This window comes from Neofelis nebulosa, chromosome 9, assembly GCF_028018385.1.
Source record: "Neofelis nebulosa isolate mNeoNeb1 chromosome 9, mNeoNeb1.pri, whole genome shotgun sequence".
Classification (NCBI taxonomy): Eukaryota; Metazoa; Chordata; class Mammalia; order Carnivora; family Felidae; genus Neofelis; species Neofelis nebulosa.
This window is the reverse complement of record NC_080790.1, coordinates 141,584,370-141,603,974: the sequence shown is the minus strand read 5'-3', so window position 1 is coordinate 141,603,974 and position 19,605 is coordinate 141,584,370. Positions and strand designations below refer to the sequence as shown.

At 52.7% G+C, this 19,605-nt stretch overlaps 1 protein-coding gene across 5 annotated transcripts in view; it reads right to left on the bottom strand.

Moving 5' to 3' along the window:
* The window catches only part of MYT1 (myelin transcription factor 1), a 74,196-nt gene that overhangs the window by 35,486 nt on the left and 19,105 nt on the right, over positions 1-19,605 (bottom strand). For 4 of the 5 annotated variants that reach the window (XM_058686322.1, XM_058686321.1, XM_058686323.1 and 1 more), the window contains exons 2-5: positions 16,052-16,152; positions 7,308-7,362; positions 6,289-6,319; positions 34-96 (exon numbers count right to left, since the gene is read on the bottom strand). In XM_058686322.1, coding sequence (XP_058542305.1) covers positions 34-96; positions 6,289-6,319; positions 7,308-7,362; positions 16,052-16,152 — 250 coding nt within the window. Of the gene's footprint in view, positions 1-33; positions 97-6,288; positions 6,320-7,307; positions 7,363-16,051; positions 16,153-17,403; positions 17,743-19,605 lie in introns of those variants that run through there. The other variant, XM_058686325.1, reaches the window with a different exon arrangement.

Below are 19,605 nucleotides of genomic sequence, written 5' to 3'. Positions count from 1 at the left end.
CCAACATCTCTCCCAGGAACCCCCTTACCTTACCTGCGGTGCCTGGAGTACTTGCCCCGGATGTGTCCTGAGCCGGTGCACCCTGGGGTGGGGCAGCTGGGGGGAGACAAGCAGGACTGGTCACTCAGTGGAAGGACCCGCCCACCCCAGGCCCTCACCCTGAGGAGCAGAAGATTGTCTCCAAACAGTGCGTCTCAGAATGGCTGCTTGCAGTTTGCTAAAAATTAATGAAATAACTCACCCCGTTTAAATAAACGAATGGTTCATTACAATTTTATGAGTGTGTTTAATTAAAGATCTGTATGTACGAGACCAAGACTTCCAACATCGGCGCCTCCTAGATGGCTTCTTTTTTCTGTGGATAAGTCTTTCCCACTGCAGGCGAACTGCAGGCTTCCAAGCAGCTGGGACACAGGACCCTCTGTGGAGCCCCCAGAACCAGCACCTGAGGCTGGCCCAAGGGCAGAGCAGAAACACTGGGCTTCTCCATGGCCATCGCTGGTGCTGTGAGGCCTGCAGCCCCTGCCAGGCATGCCCTTGGCCTGGCAAAGTAAGCAAGTACCTCCAGGCAGGAACGGCTCTATGTAAATATCCAGGCCTGGCCCAAGCTACAGGCCCCCCGCTGCGACCCTCCTCCAGAACCTGCAGCCTGGTGCAGGAAGGTGAGTCTAGGAAGGCTGGTGACCCAGAGACTGCCATAAGATGTGGGTGGGCGTGCTGCTGGGCCTCGTGCTTCCCCCCCAGGAGCCAGGAAATGCGGTTAAAGGTGCGGCTCCCAGGAGTTCCCCACTCTCCACTGTCATCTGTCTCCCCACTGAACCAAACCCCAGAAAGCTCTGGAAACTTCTGATCGTGGGCACAGGGTACGCCACCCAACCCACTTCTAGAGTCAGCTCCATGCGAGGCCTCGGTCCTGTGGGCTGCTGAGCACATCCACAAGCCACAGAGTGCAAGAAGCTGCCATCACCTCATTGTCCGGAATGGCCAATTGATGCCCGGAGAAACAGAGACAGCATGGAAGATCACCCAGAGGAGGGGCACCTGAGCTCCTCCCGGGAGGGGCCGTCCCCAGGTGCCCAAGACAGGAAGACCTTGTTTTTAGGTTTTAGATCTAGGATTGGCATCACGGGGTCAGAGCTCCCCACCGCAGATCAGGCTTTCCCAGACCCGGCGAGGGAAGGACGGGGTGGGCCCCAGAAGGGGCAGGGCCCTAGACTTCTGTCTAGACACACCTGATAGTTTCTAATTTGATTGATCACGGACCTGACTGCAGAGCACTGTGGGCCCAAGTAGCCACGCAGGCCACACTTATCAACCGGTCGGGGAGAAACAGAACAGTCTGTGGAGACAGAGCCCCACCCACCCTGAGCTCACCAACAGCCCTCGGGGTAGCAAGGGGAAGCAACAGTGTCCCTGAGGCCCTCCCTGCAGCCCATGGCCACCATGGCTGATCTCAGTGCTGGTTTTCATGGGTTTAAAAGTTAGAAAGGAAAGGAGAAAGGGAAGAAGGGGAAAGGAGGAAAGGGAGGAAGTGGGGAGAGAATGGGAGACAGGGAGGGAAGACGTGCCACATTTCGTTGTGGATTTCCTTTCCAGACAGACAGGACTTAGCGCTGCCCCCAGCCTGTCTATTCTAAAATCTATGCCCCATGCTTGCTTTCACTCTCTCAAGAGCTAGCTTTGAGACTTTTCACAAAAGGTCCTTGTTATTGGGGATTTGAAGCTGAGGTCCCAATTAGCCGATTAATCACTGAGTTAATCAGGCAATTATGTGACAGCTGCCGTGGAGGCCTGCAGGCCACTGGCACTGCCCCCAAACACGTCACCAGCTCCAAGCCACACCTCCACCCGCCAGTTCAGAAGAGTCCTGGCCTCTAGCCTAAACGGAGCAGGATAGGCTGGGAGCCCACGTGTGTGGAGCAGGTGAGGGCCACTCTGGGAGGAGAGGCTGGAACCCCCACGCTCCTGCCCCCCACGCAGCAGCCAAGGGAATGTCCAACAAGGGCAACGTGAGACCTGACCAAAGCCCAGGGGCTGCAATGCCAGCAGCCTATGCCTCCCAGTTCACACAGCTTCCCCTACAAGCTTCCCCAGCGTGGCGTCGCTGAGGCCCAGAGGGTGCTCAGGGCCAGAGAGTGGAAGCAGCACCAGCTCCAGGCATCTGGAGCCTCTTCCCAGCATGTGGGATGAGGAAGAAGACCCAGCCAAACCCTGTCCCTGAACCCCCCAGGCTCCCTGAGTGTGGCAGAGACGTTGAGATGGTCAGGAAGGCTTACAGACTGCCTACTCACAGTCAGCACTGAGCAGGATCCGGGCCACCGCTCTGAGGTGTCTGAACATAGACAACAGGTGTCAAGGGAAGTCGAGGCCGAGGCCGAGGCCAGGAGGAGCCAGATCCCAGCTGGAGCCCCACACTCAGCTCCCGTTCCTCCAAGGGACTGGCCTCCCTCCAGCCCCCTGGAGACAGGTGGAGAACTCCGCCCCCACTCCCATCTGTCCCATAGGCAGGAGCTGACCACTGGCTCACAGGAGGCCCTCAGCTGAGGTCAGGTGGGCTGGGTGGGAACCAGGGTGCAGCGGTGACAGATGGGCAACTCTCCTGGAACCTGGAGGCGGCTCCAGAAGGGGTCCAACCGCTTCCGTCTGCAGAGGAGTTGGGTGCCCCAACTTCACACTAGCCGTCGCCTCTAGCAGAGTCACTCTGAAGTTGTGTGACGGCAGATGGGCCCAGGCCAAGACACAAATGAAGTGTCTATTGGTTCTTCACTAACGTGAAGGGGGAAAACACCAGGTCCATTTGCTCTCTCCTGGGCGCTCGGTGTTAACTTCAGGGCACGGAACAGCAAAGTGGGCTCCAGAGGCAGGAGAAGGCGATGAGAGCCTCACCCACTCCTTGCCAACCTTCTGCTCTGCTCTCATCACAACAGCCGCCATGCCACTGCTCCGAGAACAAGCAGCTTCCTGGGAGCTCTGCGTGAGCTGGGGAAGAGACAGACCAGAGCAGGGGATGGCAGCAAGTTCTGGGAGGCATCATTCCCTCATCCGTGTGGCGAGGCTCCCAGGTGGAGCTTCACCCTAACGCAGCCCCCCTTCCAGTGATGCTGCATGACTTCATCTAACATCACAACGTTTCTCTTCCAGGTCCCAGTGAGTTCTCTCCCTGTGCTGGCGTCTTTCGTGTACACCTCACCAGGACGGGGGTCTCTTCTGCTTAGGCAGCACAGCCGCTGCCGTGCCAGAGGGGGAAGAAGTCCTGGCTTGCAGCGTTTGCCCATTCTTGTGGCACAAAGGTGCCTAGGGCGGCTGACGTGCAAATAAAGGGGTGAGAGCCACGAGGGCACCACAGATCACAACCCCACGTGTAGCTCACGGCCGGTGCACGGTTGTGAACACAGGAGTGACTGGCACCTTCCCGGCAGGACATGGGCAGTTTTTTGGCATAGACCTCTCCATTTCACTCCAAGCAGCCACTCCCCAAAACCGGAAGAATTGCCGAAGACCTTGCTGCTAGCAGACATCAATGCGTTAGTCAGTTTCCCCACTAAAAAATATAAGGGTCTCACTATCACCAAGTAAATAGGTTGAGACCACATAAAAAATGAAGGTGTTCACACAACCCTCTCCCATGCACTGGCTGGGTCCTCTCTGAGAATATTTCAAAACAAATCTATTTTCAGAGTCATCTTTGGTTCTGCTATTGCAGAATTATGAGAGAATACCCAGCCCTTTGGATCTGCCTTTCCAACTGCCGCCATAACTTCATCTGTTGCCAAAATTAACTGCTATTACCAAACCCCAGAGCTTCCTCAGGTGCTATGCCCAGCCTCCTCCCCTTCACTGTCCTGAAGATGTCCCCACTGAACGTCACATGGCCCAGGGGAAGTGATACCTCCTCCTGGAAACCAGCTCTCACCCTGTGCCCCTGCCCCTTTGAGCATCCATCCACCGGTCCACCCATCAGAGAGGGCACCTCCCCTCCAGCGAGCTAACCCTGTGCTCAGGGAAAGCGTGTTCTGTGCAGCTTCCATTGGCCTGGTCTGGCTGCCTTTCCACCCTCACCCTCCCACCCTGTGACCGAGGCTAGGGCTTTGAGCAGTGGAGTGTGTGATTCTGCTCTTGTGGTTGGACAAACTTTAGCCCTCTGAGCCTCGGTTTCCCCACTTCACAAACAGGACAATAATAGCACTGGGAACCGTGTCCTAAGAGCAACACTATGCTGTGCAGCTATAGCAGAGATCGCCACACACCTGGGCTCTGAGTATGTGGCCTCCCTTTGTGCCCCTTCCTTTCTGTTACCAACTTATAGCCTCAACAGTTAGAGGGATGCTGGGACACTCTGGGGTCCTCTCCTTTCCCTGGCTGGCAAAAGCCACTCATCAACAGGTCTGGTGAAGAATAAGACAGTCCTGGGGTGCCTGGGTGGCTCAGTAAGTTGAGCGTCTGACTTTGGCTCAGGTCATGATCTCACAGTCCGTGAGTTTGAGCCCCACGTCGGGCTCTGTGCTGACAGCCCAGAGCCTGGAGCCTGCTTCGGATTCTGTGTCTCCTCTCTCTGCCCCTCTGCCTCTCACGCTCTGTCTGTCTCTCTCTCAAAAATAAATAAACATTAAGAAGAATAAGGAGGAGGAGGAAGAGGAGGAGAAGACGGGGCACCTAGGTGGCTCAGTCGGTTAAGTGTCTGACTTCGGCTCAGATCACGATCTCACAGTTGGTGAGTTCATTCAAGCCCCCCAGTCGGGATCTGTGCTGACAGCTCAGAGCCTGGAGCTTGCTTCAGATTCTGTGTCTCCCTCTGTCTCCTCCCCTCCCCTGCTCATGCTCTGTCTCTCTCTGTCTCTCAAAAATAAATAAGCATTGAAAAAAAATTTTTTAATAAAAATAAATTTAGAAGAAGAAATAGAAGAAGAAGACGACGATGACAGTCCTGGCCCCAGGCTTGTGCAGTTTAGTGAGACTCTTTCCCCCTAAGAACTGAGAAGCGCTGATGCCCTGGATTGATGCAGTTACGTAGGAAGAACTGTTCCAGGCTGGTGGCAGAGAGAGCAGGGAAGGAACATCACTGACCCTCAGAAACTAGACTGTTCTGTTTGTCCCCAGCTGGGAGTCTGGAAGATCACAGAAACCCCCCCTGGGGTGTGGTTGTCACCCGTGGCCCTTGAGCATGGACAGAGCACCAAGCCGATACAGTCCTTGCCCACTGTCTCAGGGTGTGGGGGGGCACTGGGGGCTCTGTGGTGTGCTCAGCACCAGAGCTGCTATTGGAAAGAGGGTGGGCTTGGAGCCCTTCCTTCCTCCAAGGATGAGCCTCTGGCAGGTGACCTCAGCTGCCGTCCAAGCCTGGCTTCGACTCACAGGAAATTTGTGAAAATTAAATGGTGCCCCTGGTGCCCACCTGACACACTGGGACCCTCAACAACATCACTTCCCTTTCTTCTCTCATGTTTGAGCCAGAACACATTGACACTACCCCTCCTCAGAAAAGGTGGGGAGAACTAGGGGCTGATTTTCTTGGTTGGTTGCAGGACGTCATCAGCGCTGTCTGAGCAAAACAGCACTGAGGGCTGGCACCAGAAGAGCCCAGGCCCACAGAGTCGCAAGTCCAAAGGATGTGTGGGTGGTGCTGGGGGAGCAGTCCTTACACACAAGCACTGGGGCCGCTTTCTCTGGCCTCCCCCACCCCCACCCCCCACAGCCCCAGGAGCCGAGCCCAGGACAGAAGCAAGCAGGTGAGGGCAAGTCGACCTCTGGGGAGGAGAGCCTGGCCCCTCTGCCCTGACCCAGCAAATCTCCGCAGTAGGCTGTCCTCCCTTCCTCCTCAGGGTGCTCATGCCTTGTGAGACGTGACCTAGAATCTGGAAAGTCACAGGGCTAAGCCATTACAAGATCACCAACACACAAAAACACTGTCTGCATCTAGAGTCGGCGGAAAACTTGGGACCTGGACAGCCAGCTTCCTCAACTCTGGCCAAACCACCAGACACAGAAGCATTTGTGAGAGCCCACTAACACAGCACCTTGTTGCTGGCTGGGGACCGTGGGGACTACCAGGGCCTGGTGGTGACCAGATGCGAGCGTATCTGTGCCCCTGTGTCGAGGCTGGCTGCATGGTAGGGCCAGGACAGAGGTGGAGGGAGGGCCGAGAAAGGTGAAGACAGCTGGACTCATGGCAAGGAGGAAAGGGGTCCAAGGGTGTGCTTGGTCAGTCCAAAGTGCCCAGTGTGGGACATTTTGGGTGTTCGGGGTCACAGGCATGCGCAATGCTGGGAGCTAGCAGAAAGCCTTTCTTACCTGAGGTCGGCACCTGTGGGCTCTGGGGGCACTGGGTGAGAGAAAGAGAGAAACAGGGAAACACATGTGGGAGTCCGAATTGAAAAGGCACATCGCCCTCATGGCACAAATGGAATAAAAAGCGGAGGCAATCCCAGTGAGAATGGAACCCCGTCCTTTCCTGACCTCCTGGTATGTCCTGCAGGGTCCAGTGGAGCGAGCTGCCACCTCTAACCTGATGCTGTGCCAGACTCTCCCCACGAGAGGCTGGTAGTTTTGCAGACTGGGTCAGACGCCCCACCTAATACAGGCTCTCTGGGCCCTCGGGGCCAGGATGGTTTCCCTTTCTCTAATTGCAGCTAGAAGTCAGCTTCCAGCAGGAAACTTGACCCAGCAGATAAAGCTGGACAGAGAGAACAGATGGGCTGAGCGGCTGGTCCCTCAATGATGTAGGCCACCGGGGGCGACATGCACCAGGGTCCAACTGGGCAGCTCACCTGAGAAGCTCAGTGTTCTAGCCCCTCCGTGAAGGCCACCCACGCACGGGGACACGCAGCCCTGGCCCCTGTGTGCTCATGGAGTCAGGGAGGTGAGGCTGGCCAAGGGTTCAGCAGGGCCTTGGCTCCCTGTCTCCCCACCCCACTGCCAGTTAAATCTGACAACTGCCCATGGCCATCCAGCACCAAGACTGACGTCCTGGGAGGCAAGGAGGCTGGTGACGGGAGCCTGGCAGCATCTCAGTTCCAAACAGAAAGGTCTGCTGGGCGAGCTCTGCTTTCCCCACTCTGTGGGACTGCCTGCCTCCTCACCTCCACCCCAGGCAGCTTTGTCTGGGCCCCACAGCAGCCCTCCTAGGCACCTTGAGGCTGAAGAGGCCTGAAGCCACCAGACCCATGGACCCCAACTGCCCAGCGTAAGGGGAGGAGCATCCCAGGGCCTGGTCATCACTGTGGGGTTCTGTTTTCCTGAGGAAAGTGACATTTACTGCTTTAGGGCCTGGGACTCACAGCCAGACCCAGCTGGGAGGGGACGGCACTCACCTCGGAGGGCCTTGGATCGCGTACGAGCCCGCTTATCCTCATGTTCTAAGCTCATCTGCAAGCAAAAACAACTGTGATGTTAACCGAAACCCAGCACAGAACCACCCCTCGAGGGCCACACTGGACCTCCAGCCGTTTTCTGGCTCAAGTTTTACTGGTGAAGGTGAATCTGTGACACAGAAAGACAAGGAGTGAGCTCCGAGGAGGGGGAGGCCTGAGACCAGGAGCAACAGGTACAGGGGAGGTGCTTCAGGACAGAGACCACCAGTCAAGGGCGGGGGGGTGGGGGGGGGGGTGTCCCTTGCCTCCTGCTCCCAGCCCTCCCACTGCCCCACACACACCCGAGCAGGAACCTCAGCCAGGAGCCCTACCCCACCCACCAGCTCTTCACAAATGTTAGGGTCTCATAGAATATGGCCTCCTGGCAAGGCTGAGGGTTCCACCCAGCACTCACTGGGGGTGGCAGGTGCTAAGGCACCATGGCAGGTCATCCACTGGGCCCCAGAGCCCGGCTTCCCACAGGAGTGAGTGCCTTACCACACTGGGATCATCCTCTTAGAAACAGGTGGCTGGGACTAGAACAGGCCTCCACAAAGTGTCCAGAAATGAATGACTTCGATTTTTACTGTGCCGTCCCAGGGAGAGCCCAAGGACAGGCAGCCTGAGCAGACCTTCCCTAACGTGAGACGGGACACTCAATGAGTGTGTGCTCCTATGCTCGATGAGTGTGTGCTCCTACACTCCATGAGCGTGTGCTCTGAGAGGTACAGGGGCCGCCAAGGCACCACCACCCTGGGGAAATGAAATGCAAGTTATGACATCACTGTAAATGTTCTAATAGTCATGTTATAAATGTAAAAGGAAACATGAAGCAGATTTTAATAGTAAACTTTACTTAGCCTAACCTATCCAAAACATCATTTCAACAGTAATCAGTATAAAAAATTATGAATTGGATTCTGTTTTGTGCTAACTCTGAGAAACCCGGCATGTCTCCTGGATTCACAGCACATCTCAGTGTCCCCGGCCACATGCTAAGTGCCCGTGGCCACTGTACCATATAGCCCAGCTTTAGAGGTGGGAACCAGTCTCAGGTGAAAGCCAGTTAAAAACAGGAATGCAGGCCAAGGGGCCATCTGGACAGGACCCACAGTCCACCCTCCCAGGGATGTCCCTTCTCCCAGGAGAGGGTGAGTAGAGCTTCCCAAGGGGCATGGGGCACCCCACACAGTGGAGAACCCCTCATATCCTCTGGCCACCCCACACGAGCCCATCAGTATACCCCACATTCCCTGCCCCCTGCTAACTTCCAAGGGGAACACTGCCTGTGTAGTCCCATGAGGGAGTCGAGGGAGAGCCTACAGGAGGGTGAAGCCTGGGGACAAAGGTCACAGAGAGGCTTGAGGTGGGGGATGCCCCCAGGGGCTACAGGTCATCACCTAGGATCTTGGACCTATGTCACCCAGACAAATCTGGGCAGATATGTAATGAAGAGGTAGGAGATGGGTGGACCCCTGAAACATTCCTTGTCTCCAAGGGAGAGAGGCCCGGTGGGGAGGGACCTCCGCCTGGCAGGATGAACCCCAGGCACCCCAGGAACCCCAGGAGGCTCCAGGAGAGCCAGGGCCCACAGGGCTCACCACCTGTCCCAGGCCACAGCCGAGGTCGTCAAAGGGAAAGCCAGACAGTGGGAAGAGAAGCAGGAGAAAGCAAGGAAGGGCTACAAAAGTGGGGCTGTAGGGCCTAAAGACCTGCAAGGGACAAGTGCTGAGGTACCACCCTCCAAGGAAGAGAAGGAATCCCCCCAAGAGATAAGACAAAATTCGCAAAGTGAACCTCCCCCCCGCCCGGTGGCACTAACATGCAGTGATTTATGTGATTTGTTAAGGAAGAAAAATCAAAACCTGGGGTAATTTATGCAACCTGTCGACCCCAGGCTGCAGAGCCACGGTGCCATGAGCTCTGCGTTTATTACAGCCTTCCAAAAGCTTGGAAGACAATTACTATAATCTCTATTTTTAAAGCAGAGGTTCCCCGTGGACCAATGACTCATATTTAAAGTGAAGAGAGGAGCAGGTGTCAAAGGGACTTCATTACATTTATGAGCCTTCAAATGTCATCTGCACTGAGCCCGAGCGCAATGCCTTCCGATGTAGGCCGCACAATGGAGCTAATGCGTCTGATTGCCGGGCGCCTGCTTTCAGCTGAAATGCAATCTACAGCTCTTTTTTTTTTTTTTTTTTTTTGTCAGTTTTCCCAAGGAAATTGGCAATCATTCTGCTAGGTTAAAGCGTGCCTTGGCAATTTGGATTTCCTGCAGATAAATTATTCAAAGAGCAGAGAATAGAGAGAGTTGCAGGGATGCGTAATGGGCGCTGCTTGCAAACTGCGAGCTCCCATTGATGAAGCTAACAGCTGTGGCATTCATTTTGCTGAGCACCTTTCCATTTGCAATTTATCTGCATCAAACGGTCAATAAGTGAGAAGTTCTCTTCGGTGCATGTAGCTTTGATTTTAAAAGGGGAAAAAAAACTCAACCACAGGAAGAAAAATGGGTTAGCTCTTTAATACGAGGATGAATCTGTGAGACCCGATGACGTGGGACATCAACAACGAAGCAGGGAGACTTTGATTTCTGAGCCGTTTGAAACTAGCAGTGGTGGCTGCCTCGGAAGCATCTGGGCAAAGCTGTGATAAAACCAGCTCCACTTGATTTACGATTTACGTTGTTTTCCTTCCTGGAGAACTGAAAGCACTTCAGAGGTGGGTTCTCCTCTGGCCTCACGCCCTGTGTTGTAGACGGAGAACTGATGCCCATACAGCCCAGCACCACTGAGGCTTGTGCTGCTTGGCTTACTGGCAGCCCCCCAGGGCCCTCTGTCCCTCGTCACACAAAGACAGGCCACTCACTGGTGCAAAGACAATGAGACACTTCCCAGTGGTTCACTGATTTATTTTTAAAAACCATTTGTTCCAAGCACAAGCCAATCAAGTCCCTATTTTTGTACAGCCCAGAAATAACTGAATGGCCTCTCACCTGGAGGGTGAGAAGGTCCCCTTGTCACAGCCAAGCCAACCTCAATCCCCACTCTCACTGTGGGGCAGTGATCTCTCTCAAGAACATTGTCTGCGCTGTTTCCATAAGCCAACTTCATTCTGCCACCAGGAGCATGTCTAACAGCTTCCCTGTGCCCCTTAAACCATCATTCCACTCTAATAAATATTTCAGTAGTTCCATCTTCAATAGGAAAACTATGGGAGGAGAATAATTTACAAATGCAAATACATCCTGTTTTGCCACATCCATTAACCAAAGAGAATTGTCTCTTCACCCTTCCTTTTAACTTGCTTTGTTAGTACCATATAATGGGTCTCATTCAAGAAGGTGTTACTATTTTGTTCTGTAATGTATTTTTTTGTAAAGTCAAGATTAATCAGGTATGTTCTTTTTAAATACCAATGGTTCTCACAACACCATGCTACAAAGACCAGCCCCTTTTAAGACCTATCTGCATTGCCAAAACTGAGTTCCTTAAGTTGGACATTTATCAACTTGGGAACCAAAAAAGCAAATGCAGTAATTATGCAGCCTTGAAACCCATGGGTTTGTCTGGATTCTTAGGCTGTGGTTGTCAGAAATGCACTCAGAACCCAGACGCACAGCCAGTCACAAAGCAGAGAGAGCAGACTCTCAATGTCCGAGAACATCCAGTTATAGACTGTTCACGAGGTGTGCAATGATGCTTAACAGACTTCGTGCCGATCTTCTCCTTTACCCTCAGAGATCAGGTCTGCCCCACCCTCACCCCCACATTCAGGAGCATCCGTGGTGGTCTTGAAGGGGTGCCCCTCCCTCTTCTCTCTCTTACATCCTTCCTCTCCCTCTCTTCTTCTCTTTCTCTCTCTCTCAGTTCTTCTTGGCTCTTCCCAGGCATTCACAACTCCAGCCTCCTTCCTCTCCACCCTATGCCGTATCCCTGCCCTTCTGCATGGATGGCTAAGGGCCAAAGAACAGAATTCATGCTGAAGCTTTCCTGCCGCACCACCGCCCCCCCCCCCAGCCCCTGTAGGAGGAGAGCCAGCCTCAGCACCCAGGTGGCAGAGTAGAGCTCAAGAGGGAGGGAACTGCTTAGACTTGGGAGCCTGGGTGGGAGTGAGGAGGCTCAATGAATCAGTGAAGACCTGAGGGTCTTAGGGATGATAGCTTCAGGGTGGGAGGTTCTCCAGTCTTGGGAAGCAGGAAGCATCCCTGGGTGGCCTCTCAACAGTCAGGCCTGCACCTCCATTTTCCCACCCTTTCCCCCTCACTCTCCATTCTGTGCCTTGTCGTTTCCCTCATGGCCCTCACTTCAGTCTGAAATAAGCTCATTCATTCATGCTTTCAAGGCCATTGCCTCTCCTATACAGAGCCAGGTACCATGGCTTCATTCACTGTTCGGCACATATTATGTAAGGACAGACAGGTGAAAAGATGAACGACAATAGTTGGAAACATGTCTGAGATCCCGGAACTGCAAAATGTGGCCAGGAGCAGTTGGAAGGGGCTGAATAGGGACCAGACCCTGAAGCTGGGTGGGGTCCAGACCCCCTGAGACCACTGGGGACATTCATCCCACCCCTGGCCTGGAGGGAGAGACAGGTTAGTGTTCATTTTGTTTAGAATGTGTTCCAACAGCTAGCAAAGATGGAAAATTAGACTGGACTTGGGACAATTTTTTAAATCCACAAGATTATATGGATAATAGTGTCTCTGTGGGAGGATTTTGGTGTTTTCCCTGCTGGAAGACCTAGACAAAGAGAGGGGAGCACTCACTGACTCCCAGGAGACCACAGGCAAACCTGCCTGGAAGGAAGGGGTGACATGGGATGCGGAGGGCAGAGGGACATAACAGGGGCGTGTCAGGGAACTGGCTGTCACCTACCATATTGGCTCCAACAGCATCTGCCAGTGTCCCCTTTCTCCAGGGGAGGGAAGGGGGGGGGCAATATGGGCTGTTTTATTCTCTCAATTGTGCACAGCCAAGGGCAATGTCAACCCAACTCACACATCACCACTATGAAGCCCTTCCAGCAGATCCATGTACCTAACACTGAGATGAAGCTTCACTGAAGGATTTGGGAGCAGCATTAAAGTGTCTTCCTTGCTCCTTCTCCCCATCAAGCTTTCCAATAGAATCCTCCAGAACCCCCAGTGCCAGTCCCATATGCTGCTGCCTACCTGCACAATCTTCCTGGCTTCCTGTTCTTTTGAGCACATACCTGTATGACAGATCAAGAGTCAGCCCGAAGAGCAGCTTTCTTCTTCAAAGGTGTACAGGTTCTACTACCTCAGGAACCCTCTGCACACATTCTGCTTTCCATTCTCTGATATGTGAGGCTAAATCACATGCCCACACCCCTGCTCCCCACCATGGCTACCACAGCACCCTTGGTTCCTTGAAATTATAGTTCTGTCGCCTCTTTAGGGGTGTCCAAATGCATGTCTGAAATTCTCCTGACATCCACCCATTGTTCAACCTACTGGCAGCTGAATAGAGCAGACTTTTCCTTGGTTTGTAGAAAGGATAACCCATGGAGCATTATCTAGCACATGTCTTGGGAGGGGTTCTCCTAACATCTCTGGACAGGGAATTGTGGCTCACTCCAACCCCAAATTAAAAATTGTATGCAAACAGGGGTGCCTGAGTGGTTCACTTGGTTAAGCATCCTACTTCAACTCAGGTCATGATCTCATGGTTTGTGAGCTCAAGCCCCTTGTCGGGATCTGTGCTGACAGCTCAGAGCCTGAACCCTGCTTCGGATTCTGAGTCCTCCTCTCTCTCTGCCCCTCCCCCACTTGCACTCTGTCTCTCTCTGTCTCTCAAAAATAAATAAGCATTTAAAAATTTTTTAATTATATGCAGACAAAGAAACAAAAAATAGACTCTTAACTATGGAGAACAAACTCGTAGTTACCAAAGGGGAGGTGCATTGGGGGGAGGGGGAGAATGGGTGAAATAGGTGAAGAAGATTAAAAGTACACTTATCATGATGAGCACTGAGTACCACATAGAATTGTTGAATCACTGCATTGTACACCTTAAATATAACACCGTATGTTAACTGTACTGGAAATTAAAAATAACTAAATAAATAAATTTTTAGAAAATTATAGTTATATAGTAGACACTCTGATAAAGCAGCCATGTCTGGGTCCAACTGTTTAAAACTCCAACATAGGGGCCTCTAGGTGGCTCAGCTGGTTAAGCGTCCAATTTCTGCTCAGGTCGTGATCTCGCAGTTTGTGGGTTCGAGCCCTGTGTTGGAGTCTGTGCTGACAGCTCAGAGCTCAGAGACTGCTTTGGATTCTCTGTCTCCCTCTCTTTGCCCCACCCCTGCTTGTGCTCTCTTGCTCTTTCTCTCTCTCAAATATAAATAAACATTAAAAAAAGAAAAAGCTCCAACACAAATGGAATATCTACCTACCCAAGTGTAGGAATCTAGTAACATCCAGTGAAGCAGGCCAGAAAGGCCATGCCCAGTGGCACCTCCCTCCCTTGTCAGGAGGAAGGGCTGCTAAGCCTCCATGCAATCAACCTTCTCCTGGATTCATACCTGGAGTCCTCCATTCAATATTATGTGATTGGGGCCCAAATGTTTCATTCTTGAAGGTCAGGAGGAAGTTTAAGTACCTACCATCAACACCTATTCCTTTTCTCCTTAAGTTAAAAAATAAAAATAAAGAGCTCAACGCCCAGCACCTTCCCCAAACCCACAACCACCTAATCTTTTCTAACAGCCCCTTCACAGCCCATCTCTGAGCTGTCCACATGCCTGGTGCTGAAGCCAGAGGCACACAGCAAACCAAGCCATGAGTACCCACCCACTCACACAGGACTCCTCTGCTCCCACCACCCTCCAGGAACTGAGGCTCCACCACCCCACCCCCACCATGTAAAGCCATGTAAAGCCAGTCCCCACTTGCTGTGTGGCACTCTGCTCTCCCATGGCCTCCACTGCTCCCATGCTTTGGCCTCCCCAGCCTCCTCAGTCAGCACATACCACCCTACAGTCCTTCTGGAAATCCGCTCTGTCAAAGGAACATCCTCCCTCCTTGTCCGGCATCTTAGCTTCTCTGCTCAGAACAGTAATTCAGGCCCAAACTAGAAGTAAGACTCTCTAATGGGGCAGTTGTGAAACAGCCAGTGTTGCCAGGAAAGCCTGAGCAGGGGCCACCAGGCTGCTCACAGCAAGTCCTAACACCCTCTGCGCTTGTCAGCTGGAGCCGCAGGGGGACAGCAACCTTCCTATCTGTCCCTTACACAGATCCCACAATTGTAGATACATGTTTTCCAGAGCCCCGACCTCACATCAAATAACTTTGTCAGTCACAATATCTCTGTTTGAATGCTCAGCGCTGGAAAGGGGCAAATGAAGAAGGCAAATTTAAGGTGGAAAAAAAAACAAGATAAGTAACAGTTTAATGTGATACTTTAAAACATCAAAACATCAAAATACATGATGTAAAAAATACTAAAAATGTAAAGAAAGATAGGATCAGCATTTACTGACTTTTCCTTTTGCCTCAGGCTCCAACATGTCTCAGCATAGCAGTGATAACCCTACAGGAATAATAGCGGGAGTGGAGGTACTTAACAGGGTGCTACAAGAGACCCATTAGAACATATATTCTAGGGGCGCCTGGGTGGCGCAGTCGGTTAAGCGTCCGACTTCAGCCAGGTCACGATCTCACGGTCCGTGAGTTCGAGCCCCGCGTCAGGCTCTGGGCTGATGGCTCGGAGCCTGGAGCCTGTTTCCGATTCTGTGTCTCCCTCTCTCTCTGCCCCTCCCCCGTTCATGCTCTGTCTCTCTCTGTCCCAAAAATAAATAAAAAAAAAAAAAACGTTGAAAAAAAAAATTAAAAAAAAAAAAAGAACATATATTCTAGTCACCACATTCAAAGCAAAAGTGTTGGGTTTTAAGAGCAAACTACAAGCACCCTCAAGTGAAGTAGCCACCTAAAACTTTGTAGCCCTTCCAGACTACTCCCTGGGCCATCACATCTGGGTGGCCATGGCCTGCATCATGGCTTGGATCTTTGTTGGGGACCATCTCCATGTCAGGAAAATGAGAGACCAGAATCTGAGGTCTGGGAAAGAATGCCCACAAGCCTGTTGTCACTTTTACTTCCATCTCTGAGGGTCACCAGATCTTGGAAATCCAGCTTCATCCAGAGTATGTCATGGGAAGTTCTGGAATTGGAGGCTTGGTGTGGCTGTAGGCATATGGGATACCCTGGGTTGGGAGCATCCCTGGGGAGGCAGGGATCCTGAGTCACCTCTATCACTGAGTTCTAGGCAGGTATGAGAAGGGCATGTACCATCTACCTCCACTTGGGAAGATGGAAATAAACATGATCAACATACCAAGGAGAAAGTCTACCAAGGATTCTCAGCCTACCTGGGCAACAGCTATGGACGCAGCCCAGGTATGACCAGATCCAGAGCAGGGACCTGGCCAGAGGTGACAGTCTGTTGTCATATTTTAGTTTTACTCTGTTCAGAGTCATTTTTCTTCCTTTAATTTTACAGTGACCAGATCACTGATGGTCCTAGCCCCCACTTACCCTCTCTCTAGACTGATGTGACCAGACTGAAAGTCACTTCCATGCCCATGCCTGGAAATGAGAAGGACCCCTGCCCAGACCTGGGGGTGGGGGTGGGGGGAGGTGTGGCAGGGCAGGGGCTGCCCTCCAGGCGCCTCACCTTGCTGCGTCTGCCCAGGAGGAGCCTCGAGGTCTTGCAGTTGCTGGCTTTGTCTCCTTGTGTCCACCTCTGACTCAGCAGCTCACCCCGGAACTCATTTTCTGAGGGTCAGAAAAAGAAAACCTAATGAAGGCAGCTGTGCCAGCTCAAGGGGAGAAAAGGGAAAACCTGGACTACTCTTTTCCAAAGCATTAATGTAAACCTTCTTTTCTGGAATCCATCAGAAAGACACACAATGTCACGGCCCCGTGGCTGTTCCAGGGACAAGGGACAGGAGCTCTCTGAAGAAAACTGGTCTATGATTGGGATGCTCAGAGGCTCCTAGCACCCTACATTCCTGCACCATCTTCCTGGAACCTGCCTCCAGTGGGTGTGGTTTCCATGAGCAGCCACTCCAACCAGGGGGCTGGTGCAAGTCCAACACTTTGCCTGCTTTGCCTTCCCTCTGCCCTGGTCCTTGCCATCTTTCCTCTCCTTTCTGCCTCTCTCCAGGGCAATGTCTCCAGTCGACATTTAATTTCTCACATAAATTCATGTGTCTAAGCAGAGGCTGAAGGCATCAGCTGGACATGACAAAGAAATGCCTATTCCCTGCATGGCACTCCCTGTATCCATGACAACTAGCTTTCTACAACTGCAGCTTTTCAAAGGAAGGTCATTAAGTAACCAACAATAAAAACAGGAAATGAGTATTTCTGCATTCTGCTCTCTGCTTCTCTCTAGAAGTAAGTTTGGATTCTGCTGAAGGTAGGTCAGCACAGTGCTGTCATGCCCGTTATCTTTTCTCCCCTCACGAGCACACTCCAAATGCTGTTTTTCTAAAATTCCACCACTCCTGCCCCAGACAGCCCTGTGGCTCCAGCCAGAGCATCCTCTTGTCTGAAAATGTCTCCATCCCATTAAAGGGCCTCCTGTGACCTCAAGGAGCACAGACACAGAGGGAAGCAGATTGGTTGTCAAGGAGACAGCCTAATGCAAGGTCTTCAAAGGAATGAGTAAAACCACCAGGATTTGACCCCTACTGTGTGCACCTACTGTGTGCCTGCCCCTCACTAAGCTTTGAGTCACCTGCAGGGGACCCTGCGAGGACTGGCCTTGACCAGGGAAGTGTGACCAGTAAGGCTCTTCCTGGGGCCAGGAGGGTGCCCAGCAGTCATGAGCACACTCTGAAGTGGGGCCAGGCCACCCGCGGGGTATTCACATTCCCAAACCTGTGCTGGGAGTGGGGGGGGGGGGGGGGCGGATTGCCCTGAACTCACAAAGAGGATGCCGCAAACAAACAGGTGAGGGTGGAGGAGGAAGCATCCCCAGGGGGTGGAAGAGAGGAAATTTAGGAGGCAATCAAGAATCACCTGTCACACTTTAGTTGCATCTCTGGTGGCAGTGGAAGCTGGAAGACCCCAGGTCGCAAAGTAGGTGGGGTTCACTTTATACACATACCTCCCAGGAGAGAAGACACTGCAGAACCCTGCACACGGGGCTGATCTGCAAGGCTCAAGTGGAATTTCTTGTCACGATAACATATGTAAAAATATGAGGTAACTGGGGCACGTCTCACTGACAGCTGGAGGAAAGGACATAAGATCCTAAGATCTTGGCAGAAGCAGGATTGTTCTCTGCTCCTCATATCCCAGCAGGGTACCTGAGAAGCTGAGCAGGGCCAAGCTCTTTCTGCCCTAGGTCTCTCCTGCTTCCCAGGGAAGCCCAGCCAAGATGAACTGCAAGTCTCTGTGAAGGGGCCTCTAGTTTTCTCTGTGATACTCTCACCTGCCCCTGGGGGTCTGGAAGTAGAGAGCCATGGAATTCTCTGCAGCCACGCATCAGCTCAGGCAAAGTACTAGGGGTCTTCAGAACATCTGCTCCAGCATCACCACCTCTAAACATCCACTCCTGCCTCCTCTGGGCAAGAGAGCCAAACAGCATCCTAGTGATGCATTTAGCCCACACCCACAGGCCACAGAGCCAAGTAAAGCAAGACGTACACACCCCAAGGTCAGAACTTCATTTACCAGGACCCACCTTTACCTTGACGCAATTCCTTCCTTTTCCTGGGGAATTTTTGGCAGCAAACTATTGTCACTATTAGAAGCCCCGTAAAGTATGGCAGTGCTTCTCCTTTGCTGGGCAACGGCCACAGGCCCTCTTTGTCCCCTTTGTCCCCTGTTGGGGGCTGTGTGTAGTTGGGCCCTACCACAGACAAGACCCCTCCTGTCTGGACACACTGAACAACCAGCTCCCCAGCTTGCACAGAAGCAGCACATGGAACCCCCCACACGAGACAACTGCAGAGTCTCCAAGCCAGAGGAAGGCCCTGCACAGAGACACAGGGGTCCCATCAGGATGCCCCTTCTAGAAGTCATGCTGCCAGTGGACACTCAGAAGGCGGCGGGGATGGACGGAGACCTGCTCCACACCTGACCTGCAAGCCACCTGCTTCACCTGCACATGAAGCAGAGGGAAGAAGCGTTAGGGGATTTAGAGCACGTGCAGAAAGTGGCCCCTCGGCATCTGGCACATAGCGAATGCGTGAGAATATCACCTCCTTTATTACCAGGAACTGCAAGTGAGGAAGACATTCTCCTCAAGACGGGTGCTTTCTTTGGGTTCTTGGGTCTCTAATGAGGTCTTCTGAAACCTTACTCATAGACACAGATGACAAACAAGCCGATTAGGAGCAGGTGGCAAGGACAGTGTCACTGGCCACGACCCATCTTTGGGACCTGGCACTGTGCTCCCTGCCCGCTCTGTATTGCCCCAACATCTATCTCTACAGAGTCCCCAAACTCACTTTTATGGGACTCTGGCAGACAGATAAGCTCAGGAAAGTAACACGGCCTGTTAGCAGATACATCTGGGTCCTCAGGGAAGAAAATCTTTTGACCCGTCAGTTGTCCTCTCCTTCTACTAGGCTAGAGCCATGATCCAGGCGACAGCCAGGTCTATCCCTCTACTAATGACACCCACCCACCCCAACTCAGAACACTGCAGACCTGCAGCCAGCCCAGCCAGGCCCCTGAAAAGGCAGCAGGAAACCTTAGAGCCAGAGCACATTCTCCTTCCCACAGCTGGGGACACCCCCAGGTGGCCCATCTAGGAACCCACAGATGGCATCCACTTCTCCTTCCAGACGCTGGTGTTCTGTGCCCACTTCCAACCCCACAGACTCCTGGAGGGAGGATATGTCCTCCTAGAGGCTTCCTGGACTACTCTCCCTCTAGTCCTGCCAAACCACTGACAGCCTGACACCTTCCTCAGTTCAAACCCTCCCTCACCCACCCCAAAATAAGAACAGATGACAAGAAGCCTGAGCAAAGGGTCAAGTGGTAATTGCAAAAAGCCTAGATGTGTTCAGAGTCTTCACATTAGGTTTTGTGTCTGGTAAACCACAGGCAGCCTTTGGAGCCAGAAGCTGTTCCTACCTGCCCCTCACCCAGCATGTAAAGAGGGAAGTGTCTTCACATGGAGACAACCCACATCTGGCCTCTCCCATGTCCCCCCACCCCCACGGACACAAACTCGTCAGAGATTCTCACTGTTTAGTGGGATATGTCAGC